General features: G+C 45.4%; 1 protein-coding gene across 4 annotated transcripts in view; it reads left to right on the forward strand.

Annotated features, from left to right (window-relative positions):
• The first annotated feature begins 786 nt into the window (after positions 1-786).
• The window catches only part of LOC129031193 (cytochrome P450 27C1), a 36,280-nt gene continuing 24,915 nt past the window's right edge, over positions 787-12,151 (forward strand). For 3 of the 4 annotated variants that reach the window (XM_054477165.2, XM_063647325.1, XM_063647324.1), the window contains exon 1: positions 787-1,173. In XM_054477165.2, the coding sequence (XP_054333140.2) occupies positions 877-1,173 (297 nt within the window). In that variant the 5' untranslated portion in view covers positions 787-876. The remainder of the gene's footprint in view (positions 1,174-12,151) is intronic. The other variant, XM_063647326.1, reaches the window with a different exon arrangement.

Below are 12,151 nucleotides of genomic sequence, written 5' to 3' on the forward strand. Positions count from 1 at the left end.
AATCTTCAAATAATGTAACTCAGTGAGCAGTTTACTGACTAGGAAAAAGTTCCCTTCCTTGAAATCACATGGCACACCTCTGACCTTTCCCATGCTCAGTCCCTCCCTGTGCGGCCACTTCTTTGGGCAGTCAGTCACTGGGCTCTGAATGTAGGTTGGCGGACTCCTCTCCTCGCCTCGGTATGGAGGTGGCTTCTCTTCTCCAAGCCTTGTGCAACAGGACCTGTCCTTGTGAGGGACCAGATAAACGCCCCATGCTCAAAGTCGCTCACCCTCACCTAGTCCTCACTGCTTCCAATGGTGTGCTGAATAAAAGCGATGAGCCCGAGGAAAGCCATCGTAAACGACCGTGATTGTCTTTATGAAAGCTTGTGGCAAGATAATAATGTGGTCATTTTACAACAGTAGGAACTACGTGCAAAATCGTCTCACTTTTGTTCCCCCCTTTGAAAGTTGAGTTACAATAATTTAAGTTGAAACCATAAAGAATTGCTTCTAAAATGCAAAAAAAGACCAAAGATGTCTTTAGTATACCTTCAGTAGTCATTTCGAAGGACGGTAATAATTTACAAAATCCCAGTAGACTTTTCTTTTTTTGGCCATGGTTGGAAGTGGGGTTGACCTTAAAACTTGGTTTCAAGGAACGCTTAAGTGTCAATTAATATGATGTGAAGAAATAATAATAGCCTCATTCTCTTGCAGTCTAATCACAGCCTTTTCCCCAGCCCCAGGGGAGGGAGCCTTTAAAAAGGGTCTGTGTAAACTGATGCCCCGGCGGCAGGAGTACGGAGAAGCACTGCTCTGACAAGTTAAGACTGAGGAAACAGCAACCCAAAGGGCAGCCCCCGAAACAAAGTTGCTCAGACAAACAAGCCGATGCAGACGAGCGCCATGGCCCTGCTGGCGCGGATCCTGAGAGCGGGGCTGCGGCCGGCGCCCGAGCGGGGTAGGCTCCTGGGCGGTGGGGCCCCGCGGCGGCCCCAACCCGCGGGCGCACGGCTCCCGGCGGGGGCGCGGGCCGAGGACAAAGGCGCCCGGCGGCTGGGGTCGCCGCCGGGCGGGGACCGGGCCGAGGGTCCCCGGAGTCTCGCCGCCATGCCGGGGCCGAGGACCCTCGCCAACCTTGCGGAGTTCTTCTGCAGGGACGGCTTCAGCCGCATCCACGAGATCCAGGTAGCGCGCGCCGCGCCGGGAGGGAGCCAGCCGGGGCTGCTGCCCAGAAGGCTGACGGCGCGGGCGGGAGGGCGCCGGGGAGGGGCGCGGGGTTGGGGAGTCCCAGGAAGGGGCGGCGGACAGGGATCCCCGGGCACTGGGCGCCGCGGTGGATGGGGGGAGCTGGACTGGGGTTGTCCGGTTAAGGTTCGCAGGAAGGGGCGCTGGGGAGAGGACGCCGGGAAGGCGATCCTGGGTGGAGGAGGCAGGAACTCGGAGCGGGGCGGGGGCGTTGGGGAGGGGTCTCCGGGAAGCGGACCCTGAAGAGGGGCAGCAGGCAGAGGGAGCTGAGGAACGGGGCCAGAAAGGAACGGCTGGGAAGAGGCGGGGGAAATGGGTGTCTCAGGAGGTGGCGGCCGGGAGGGGTCCCCTGGAGGGGCCCCAGCCGGGACCCCTGGGGAGGAGGTGGCGGGGAGGGGAGTCAGGGATGGGGTTTCGGAGAGTGGTAGCCCGAGAGAGGCGGCGGGCAGGGTCCCCAGGGACTGGTCCCGGGGACGGACCCAGGCAGGGGTTGCCTGGTTGGGGAACCTGGGGAGGGGGCGCCGCGAAGGGAAACCAGGAATGGGACTGCGGGGAGGGCACCGGGGCTGAGGTCCCGGAGGAGGAGACTCGGGGAGGGGCAGCGGGCGCCTGGTGGACGCCGCCGGGGCCTGGGAGTGGAGAGCTGGCGGCACCCGCGGAGCTGGGGCTGAGGGGGCTGCGGCCCGGGGCCGGCCCGAGGGGAGCGCTAGGCTCCCTAGCTCCTCTAGGCTCTGTGGAGCTCCGTGTCCTTAGGTGGCCGAGATCGTGTGTATTCATTTCTAGTCCTTTTTGTATTTTGTAATGGCGGGCGAAGAGGGGACAGAGGCTCGGAGGCTCGGGGTGCCGTAGACTCTAAGCCGGAGTTGGGGGCGACACCTGGAGTTCGCGCCGGGACTGGAGGCAGGGACGTGGGAGGAACCCGGGGGTCCCAGCCACCCGCTAGGGCGTTGGGGCCGGCGAATTCCGCACGCTTCCCACCTGGAGCCTGAGTGCTGTCCTTCCCACGCCCACCTCCGTTGCGCCCTTCGTGGCTGGGGCGCTGCACCCGAGCCGCGGCGGCGCCCTCCGATGCCTTCGCCCATCGCCCGCCTCCCCGAGTGCCCAGCCCAGCACCCGCTGTTATTTCTGGGATGGGGGCTTTTGGCGTCTTCCGCGAACGACCCCTTCTCCTCCCACCCAGCCGTGTCCTTCTGCCCAGAGTTCCGGTCTTTCGAGACCCTTCTTCAGCGGAGCCTCTTCTACCTACCTACCTGGGCTTCAGTCATTCATTCGTTCCATCAGCCATTCAGTCAATGAACGTGACGGAGAAGCCCCAAACCTCATCAATGGAAAAACGGGCGTGCGAGGAGCAATTTTAATTTGCCAGGAATTAAAATTTAACTTAATTTTAATGCCAGGAAATCCCAACCGTCCCTCCTCAAGTCCGCCACATCAACCCTATACAATTCCAAACCGCCACCCCCACCCCAATGCTTAGAGGGCTCAAAAATGATTTTCTATGTAGAATCTGATGAGATATCAGGATGGCAACTTTCAAATACAGTAAAAAGTGTTTTGTTATTTGCTGTTGATGGGTTCACTACAGCCTGCTTTCTGAAGTGTAATTTAATTTTTCTTTTATCCGCCCCTACTGCCATCTGCTTTTATCCTCACACCTCACCCAGAGTTTGTTCCATGGGCACAGGTTTCTTTGAGAGGGACCCTGTTAAAGCCTGTATCCAGTCAGGATGTGTGGCAGTTCAGATGGGTATTTTCCATTCACCCGCCCCTGCCGCCAGCCCTCACCCTGAGCTCAGCCCCTCCTGCCGGCTGCTCAGACAGCTTCCTTCACCACACCCAGGGCCCTGGGGCACAGAGCAGACAGTCACAACTGACTCACTTGGTGCCTTCTCACCAAGCGCACACAGGACCTGGAGAGTAAAGGAAATAAAGGAAAAAGTTCTTTTCCTTTACTCTCCAGGTGGCACTACCCCAACCCTCAAATATGGTACTTGTGGGAACTCTCACCTTCCTGCAGCCCCTCTGAGGACTCCCAATTTCGAACACATGGTTCTAGAAAAACCCTCTCTTCCCGCTCTCCAGGTTGCTCATTGTTCTGTGACCCATCACATCCAGTTCACTTGCGCTCCCCTTGCAATCACAGAATGTTAGCTAAACAAGGGCTCTTAGTGTTCACCTACATAGCTCACCTCTCATTTTACAGATGGAAAGAGTTGGGTGGTTACCTAAGCGACTTGCCTAAGATCAGGCAGCTGGTGATGGGCAGAGTAGAAATCATAATTTGGGTCACTAGATGCTATTTAGGGTGTGGTAGAGCAGCAGGATGGCCGATACAGGAGTGATGTCCTCCAGTGCTGGCCCTCTGCAGCCACCTGTGGAGCCTTGGGCTAGTCACTTATTCTCTCTACACCTCAGTTTTCTCATCTGTAAAGGAGATTAGCAATCCCCATTCCTCTCATGGGTTATGGTAAGGTCAAATGAGCTTAGTGTTATGAAACTGTGATAATAACAAATAATAACGATCAGTATTTCTAGAACTCTTTTCACGTGCCAGGCACAGTTTCAAGTCTTACATGAAACTTATTTCTCCATTTTTTGGGTGAGGAAACTGAGGCATAGTGGGACCTAACTTCCAAAGGTTATTCAGCTAGTAAACTGTGAGCCCAGATTCAAACTCCAGAACCTGTGCTCTTAACATCCAAGCAAACTCTAAGTACTGTGCCTGACTGTGTAGTTCCATGGCCCACCACCAGAAAGTGATGTGTATCATTTCTACCTCCAGTTCCCTTGTGCTGATTGTACCCGATTCAGTAGCTGGATTTGCTTGAGGAGTGGCCCATTTCCCAGTAGTTCTTGTTACCAGTCATTCCTTCAGTGGGCCCCTTTAGAGACCTGAACTCTTTGGGGGCCACTTATTTGTTAGGCAGAAGTGACCCCTTGGAGATGGGGTCACTCCAGCTCATTCCAGTTTAGTCTGAGTGTCTTCATTTTCAGGTCTCCAGAAGGAATGAGTATAAGAGTAGAGAAATGACAGTGCTCCTGGCATGCTGTTTCTGAGATTGAGAGCTGGAGTGGTAAGAAAGCTGGGCAGATACCAAAGAGAGTCTTAGTAACTTTCCCCAGCCCAGCCCTGTCTGTGTCATGCTGAGCCATGTTAGAGGCTCATTGCTTTTGTGTTTTAATTGAATAATTTAGTCCATTTACATTTATTGTGATTTCTTTTTATGGAGAGAGTAACAGCTTTCTTAAGATATAATTAACATATCATATAATTCATCCATTTGAAGTATACAACAATCACTGCCGTCAACTTGTAGAACATTTTCATGACCTCAAAAAGAAATCCCACATCCATCAGCTGTCACCCCCAACTCTTCTATTCCCCCTGCTTTAAGCAACCACCAAGCTACTTTCTGTATCTATAGATTGGCCTATTCTGGACATGTCATATAAGTGGAATCATGTAATATGTGGTCTTTTATGGGTGGTTTCTTTCACTTTAAACATTTCAGTATAATGTTTTTAAGGTTCACCCATGTTGTAGCATGTATCAGTATCTCATTCTTTTTATGGACAAATAATATTGCAGCATATGACTATAACACATTTTGCTTATCCATTCATCAGTTCATAGACATTTGGATTGTTTCCACCTTTTAGCCACAATGAATAATGCTGCTATGAACTTTTGTGTGTAAGGTTTTGTGTAGACATGTGTTTTCATTTCTCTTGGCTATGTATCTAGGAGTGGAACTGTTGGGTCAAATAGTAATTCTGTATTTAACCTTTTGAAGAACTGCCAGACTGTTTTCCAGAGTATCTGCACCATTTTACATCCCCACCATTATCATAAGAGGGTTCTGATTTTTCTACATCCCTGTCAACAGTTGTTATTACTTGTCCTTTTGATTATGGCCATTCTAATGGGTGTGAAGTGCTGTCTCTTCCTGATGACTAATGATGTTGAGCATATTTTCATGTGCTTATTTACCATTTGTATATCTTCTTTGGAGAAATATCCATTGAAATCCTTTGCCCAGTTTTTAATTGGGTTCTTTTCTCTTTCCTTCCTCCCTCCCTCCCTCCCTCTCTCTCTCCCTCCCTCCCTTCCTCTACTGATTTGTAAGTTTCTATATATTCTAGGTACAAGTCCCTTATCAGATATGTGCTTTGCAAATATTTTCTCCATCCGAAGGTTGTTTTTGCTTTCTACTTTTACATTTTATTTTTATTTTTTAATGAGACAGGGTCTTGCTATGTTGCCCAGGCTGGGCTCAAGCAATCCACCTGCCTTGGCCTCCCAGAGTGCTAGGATTACATGCATGAGCCATTATGGCCGGCCTTGTTTCCATTTTCTTAATAGTGTTCTTTGAAGCATAAAAGTTTTAAATTTTGATGAAGTCCTATTATTGATTTTTTTCTTTTGTTACTTGCACTTTAGGGATCATATCTTAAGACATTATGCCAAACCCAGGGTCATGAAGATTTACCCTTATGTTTTCTTCTAAGAGTTTATAGTTTTAGCATTTACATTTAGAGCTTTGATCCATTTTGAGATAATTTTTTTATATGGTGTGAGAAAAAGGTATAAATTGATTCTTTGCTTGTGGCTATCCAGTTGTCCCTGTGCCATTTGTTTAAGAGACTATTAAATCCTTTTCCTATTGAAAGATCTTAGCACTCTTGATGAAAATCAGTTGACCATAGATGTTTGGGTCTTAAATCTAAGCCAATGATTATGCCATTACTGCACTGTCTTGGTTACTGTAGCTTTGTACTAAGTTTTTGTTTTTTTGTTTTTTTGTTTTTTTTTTTGAAACGGAGTCTTGCTCTGTCGCCCAGGCTGGAGTGCAGTGGCACTATCTTGGCTCACTGCAAGCTCCGCCTCCCGGGTTCACGCCATTCTCCTGCCTCAGCCTCCCGAGTAGCTGGGACTACAGGTGCCCGCCACCATGCCTGGCTAATCTTTTGTATTTTTAGTAGAGACGGGGTTTCATTGTGTTAGCCAGGATGGTCTAGATCTCCTGACCTCGTGATCTGCCCACCTCGGCCTCCCAGAGTGCTGGGATTACAGGCGTGAGCCACCACGCCAGGCCTGTACTAAGTCTTTTTTAAAAAATTTCCTCTAAAACAAAAACAAAAACAAAAAAAACCAAAAAACGGATACATGTGCAGAACATGCAGGTTTGTTACTTAGGTATACGTGCACCATGGTGGTTTGCTGCACCTGTTGACCCATCTAAGTTTCCTCCCCTCAACCCCCACCCCAACAGGCCCTGGTGTGTGTTATTCCCCTATCTGTGTTCATGTGTTCTCAATATTCAACTCCCACTTACGAATAAGAACATGCAGTATTTGGTTTTCTGTTCCTGTGCTAGTTTGCTGAGGATGATGGCTTCCAGCTTCATCCATGCCCCTGCAAAGGACATGATCTCATTCCTTTTTATGACTACATAGCATTCCATGGTGTATATGTGCCACATTTTCTTTATCCAGTCTATCATTGATGGGCATTTGGGTTGGTTCCATGTCCTTGCTACTGTAAATAGCGCTGCTGTAAAAATATGTGTGCATGTGTTTTTATAGTAGAATGACTTATATTCCTTTGGGTATATATCCAGTAATGGGATTGCTGGGTCAAATGGTATTTCTGGTTCTAGATCCTTGAGGAATTGCCATACCGTCTTCCACAATGGTTGAACTAATTTACATTCCCACCAACAGTGTAAAAGTGTTTCAGTTTCTCCACAGCCTTGCCAGCATCTATTCCTGACTTTTTAGTAATCACCATTCTGACTGGTGTGAGATGGTATCTCATTGTGGTTTTGATTTGCATTTCTCTGATGATCAGTGATGTGTACATTATACATTGAGCTTTTTTTCATATGTTTGTTGTCTACATAAATGTATTCTTTTGAGAGGTGTCTGTTCATATCCTTTGCCTACTTTTTGATGGGGCTGTTTGTTTTTTTCTTGTAAATTTGTTCAATTTCCTTGTAAATTCCAGCTATTAGACCTTTGTCAGATGGGTAGGTTGCAAAAACTTTCTCCCATTCTGTAGGTTGCCTGTTCACTCTGATGATAGTTTCTTTTGCTGTGCAGGAACTCTTTAATTCAATTCTAGTTGTCAATTTTGGCTTTTGTCGCAATTGCTTTTGGTGTCTTCGTCAGGAAATCTTTGCAGATGCCTATGTTCTGAATGGTATTGCCTAGGTTTTCTTCTAGGGTTTTTATGGCTTTGGGTTTTACATTTAAGTCTTTAATTCATCTTGAGTTAATTTTTGTATAAGGTGTAAAGAAGGGATCCAGTTTCAGTTTTATGCATATGGCCAGCCAGTTTTTCCAGCACCATGTACTGAATAGGAGTTCTTTTCCCCATTGCTTGTTTTTGTCAGGTTTGTCAAAGAGCAGATGGTTGTAGATGTGTGGTGCTATTTCTGAGGTCTCTGTTTTGCTCTATTGGTCTATATGTCTGTTTTGGTAACAGTACCATGCTGTTTTGGTTACTGTAGCCTTGTAGTATAGTTTGAAGTCAGGTATCGTGACGCTTCCAGCTTTGTTCTTTTTGCTTAGGATTGTTTTGGCTATATGGGGTCTTCAATTCCATATGAAATTTAAGGTATTTTTTTCTAATTCTGTGAAGAATGCCAATGGTGGTTTGATGGGAATAACATTGAATCTACAAATTACTTTGGGCAGTATGGCCATTTTCATGATATTGATTCTTCCTATCCATAAGGATGGAATGTTTTTCCATTTGTTTGTGTCCTCTCTTATTTTCTTGAGCAGTGGTTTGTAGTTCTCCCTGAAGAGGTCCTTCACATTCCTTGTTAGCTGTATTCCTAGATATTTTATTCTCTTTGCAGTGATTATGAATGGGAGTTCATTCATGATTTGGCTCTCTGCTTGCCTATTGTTGGTGTAAAGGAATGCTTGTGATTTTTGCACATTGATTTTATATCCTGAGACTTGGCTGAAGTTGCTTATCAGTTCAAGAAGTTTTTGGGCTGAGATGATGGGGTTTTCTAAATATAAAATCATCTCAGCTGCAAACAGAGATAACTTGACTTCCTCTCTTCCTATTTGAATATGCTTTATTTCTTTCTCTTGTCTGATTGCCCTGGCCAGAACTTCCAATACTATGTTGAATAGGAGTGGTAAGAAAGGGCGTCCTTGTCTTGTACCAGTTTTCAAAGGGAATGCTTCCAGTTTTTGTTCATTCAGTATGATATTGGCTGTGGGTTTATCATAAATAGCTCTTATTATTTTGAGATATGTTCCAACAGTACCTAGTTTATTGAGAGTTTTTAATGTGAAGGGATGTCGAGTTTTATCAAAGGCCTTTTCTGCATCTATTGCGATAATTATGTAGTTTTTGTCCTTGGTTCTGTTTATGTGATGGATTATGTTTATTGATTTGTGTATGTGAAACCAGCCTTGCATCCCAGGGATGAAGCTGACTTGATCGTGGTGGATAAGTTTTTTGATGTGTTGCTGGATTCGGTTTGCCAGTATTTTATTGAGGACTTTTGCATCAATGTTCATCAGGGATATTGGCCTGAAGTTTTCTTTTTTTGTTCTGTCTCTTCCTGGTTTTGGTATCAGGATGATTCTGGCTTCATAAAATGAGTTAGGGGGGAGTCCCTCCTTCTCAATTGTTTGGAATAGTTTCAGAAGGGATGGTACCAGCTCCTCTTTGTATTTCTGGTAGAATTTAGCTGTGAATCCATCTAGTCCTGGGCTTTTTTTGGTTGGTAGACTATTAATTACTGCCTCAATTTCAGAGCTTGTTATTGGTCTATTCAGGGGTTAAATTTCTTCCCGGTTTAGTCTTGGTAGGGTGTATGCATCCAGGAATTTATCCATTTCTTCTAGATTTTCTAGTTTATTTGCATAGAGGTGTTTATAGTATTCTCTGATGGTTGTTTGTGTTTCTGTGGGGTCAGTGGTGATATCCCCTTTATCATTTTTTATTGTGTCTATTTGATTCTTCTCTCTCTCTTTCTTTATTAGTCTAGCTAGCAGTGTATTTTGTTAATTTTTTCCAAAAACCAGTTCCTGGATTCATTGATTTTTTTGGAGGGTTTTTCATGTCTCTATCTCCTTCAATTTTTCTCTGATCTTAGTTATTTCTTGTCTTCTGCTAGCTTTTGGATTAGTTTGCTCTTGCCTCTTTAGCTCTTTTAATTGTGATGTTAGGCTGTCAGTTTGAGGTCTTTCTAGCTTTTTGATGTGGGCATTTAGTGCTATAAATTTCCCTCTTAACACTGCTTTAGCTGTGTCCCGGAGATTCTGGTACGTTGTCTCTTTGTTCTCATTGGTTTCAAAGAACTTCTTGATTTCTGCCTTAATTTCATTATTTACCCAGGAGTCATTCAGGAGCAGGTTGTTCAATTTCCATGAAATTGTGTGCTTTTGAGTGAGTTTCTTAAACCTGAGATCTAATTTCATTGCACTGTGGTCAGAGAGACTGTTTGTTATGATTTCAGTTCTTTTGCACTTGCTGAGGAGTTTATGTGGTCAATTTTAATTGACAAATAAGTGCCATGTACACTGAGAACAATGTATATTCTGTTGATTTGGGGCAGAGAGTTCTGTAGACATCTACTAGGTCCACTTAATCCAGAGCTGAGTTCAAGTACTGAGTATCCTTGTTAATTTTCTGTCTCGCTGATCTGTCTAATATTGACAGTGGGGTGTTAAAGTCTCCCATTATTATTGTGTGGGAGTCTAAGTCTCTTTGTAGGTCTCTAAGAACTTGTTTTATGAATCTGGGTGCTTCTGTATTGGGTGCATATATATTCAGAATAGTTAGCTCTTCTTGTTGAATTGTTCCTTTTACTATTATGTAATGCCCTTCTTTGTCTTTTTTGATCTTTGTTGGTTTAAAGTCTGTTTTGTCTGAGACTAGGATTGCAACCCCTGCTTTTTTTTTTTGTTTTTGCTTTCCACTTGCTTTGCAAATTTTCCTCCATCCCTTTATTTTGAGCCTCTGTGTGTCTTTGCCTTTAAGATAGGCCTCCTGAATATAGCACGCTGATGGGTCTTGACTCCTTATCCAATTTGCCAGTCTGTGTCTTTTAATTGGGGGATTTGCCCGTTTACATTTAGGGTTAGTATTGTTATGTGTGAATTTGATCCTGTCATCATGATGCTATTTGCTTATTTTGCACACTAGTTGATGCAGTTTCTTCGTAGTGTCATTGGTCTTTATATTTTGGTGTGTTTTTGCAGTGGCTGGTACTGGTTTTTCCTTTACTTATTTGGTGCTTCTTTTAGGAGCTCTTGCATGGCAGACCCAGTGGTAAGAAAACCCCTCAGTATTTGCTTTTCTGGAAAGGATTTTATTTCTCCTTTGCTTATGAAGCTTAGTTTGGCTGGATATGAAAGTCTGGGTTGAAAATTCTTTAACTATGTTGAATATTGGCCCCCAATCTCTTCTGGCGTATAGCGTTTCTGCTGAGAGATCCACTGTTAGTCTGATGGGCTTCCCCTTGTAGGTGACCTGGCCTTTCTCTGTGGCTGCTCTTAACAGTTTTTCCTTCATTTCAACCTTGAAGAATCTGATGACTATGTGTCTTGGGGTTGATCTTAATGTGGAGTATTTTAATGGTGTTCTCTGTATTTTCTGAATTTGCATGTTGGCCTGTCTTGCTAGGTTGAGGAAATTCTCCTGGATAATATCATGAAGGGTGTTTTCCAGCTTGTTTCCATTCTCCCCGTCTCCTTCTGATGCTCCAGTCAATTGTAGGTTTGCTGTTTTTATGAAGTCCCATATTTCTTGGAGGCTTTGTTTATTCCTTTTCATTCTTTTTTCTCTATTCTTGTCTGCGTGTCTTATTTCAGTAAGGTGGTCTTCAAATTCTGATATCCTTTCTTCCACTTGGTCGATTTGGCTGTTGATACCTGTGTATGCTTCACGAAGTTCTCATGCTGTGTTTTTCAGCTCCATCTGGTCATTTGTGTTCCTCTCTAAACTGATTATTCTAGTTAGCAATTCCTCTAACCTTTTATCAAGGTTTTTAGCTTCTTTGCATTGTGTTAGAACATGCTCCTTTAGGTCATCGTAGTTTTTTATTACCCATCTTCTGAAGCTTACTTCTGTCAATTCGTCCATCTGATCCTCCATTCAGTTCTGTGCTCTTGATGGAGAGACACTGTGATTATTTGGAGGAGAAGAGGCACTCAGGCCTTTTGGTTTTCAGCATTTTTTTTGTTGATTATTTCTCATCTCTGTGAGTTTGTCTAGTTTCAGTCTTGAGGCTGCTGATCCTTGGATGGGGTTTTTGTGGGGGCCTTTTTGTTGTTGTTGTTATTGATGCTGTTGTTGTCACTTTCTGTTTGTTTTTCTTTCAATAGTCAATCCCTCTTCTGTAGGGCTGCTGCAGTTTGCTGGGGGTTCACTTCAGGCCCTATTCATCTGATTCGCTCCTGTGCATGGAGATGTCACTCAAGGAAGCTGGAGTGCAGCAACGATGGGTGCCTGCTCCTTCTTCTGGGACCTCTGACCTCAAGGGGCATCAACCTGATGCCAGTAGGATTGCTTCTGTATAGGGTGTCTGACAACCCCTATTGGAGGGTCTCACCCAGTTGGGTGGCATGGGGAGCAAGACCCTTTTAATGAAGCACTTTCTCCCTTGGTGGGGAAGGTGTGTTTTGCTGGGGGGAAACCTACTAGTCTGGGCTGCCTGGATTCCTCAGAATTACCAGGAGAAGAGGCTAAGTCTGCTGGTGCACAGAGACTGTGGCCACCCCTTCCCCCAAGGGCTCAGGCCCAGGGAGATCAGGATTCTGTCCCTGAGCCTCTGGCTGGAATTGTTGGAGATCCTGCCGGGAATCCCCAGCCACTGAGGAAGGATGGATCAGGGTTAGACCTGAAGGGGCACTCCAGCTGCCAACTGTCACAGCTGGTGTGTTG

The sequence above is a fragment of the Pongo pygmaeus genome, chromosome 11, assembly GCF_028885625.2.
Source record: "Pongo pygmaeus isolate AG05252 chromosome 11, NHGRI_mPonPyg2-v2.0_pri, whole genome shotgun sequence".
Taxonomy (NCBI): Eukaryota; Metazoa; Chordata; class Mammalia; order Primates; family Hominidae; genus Pongo; species Pongo pygmaeus.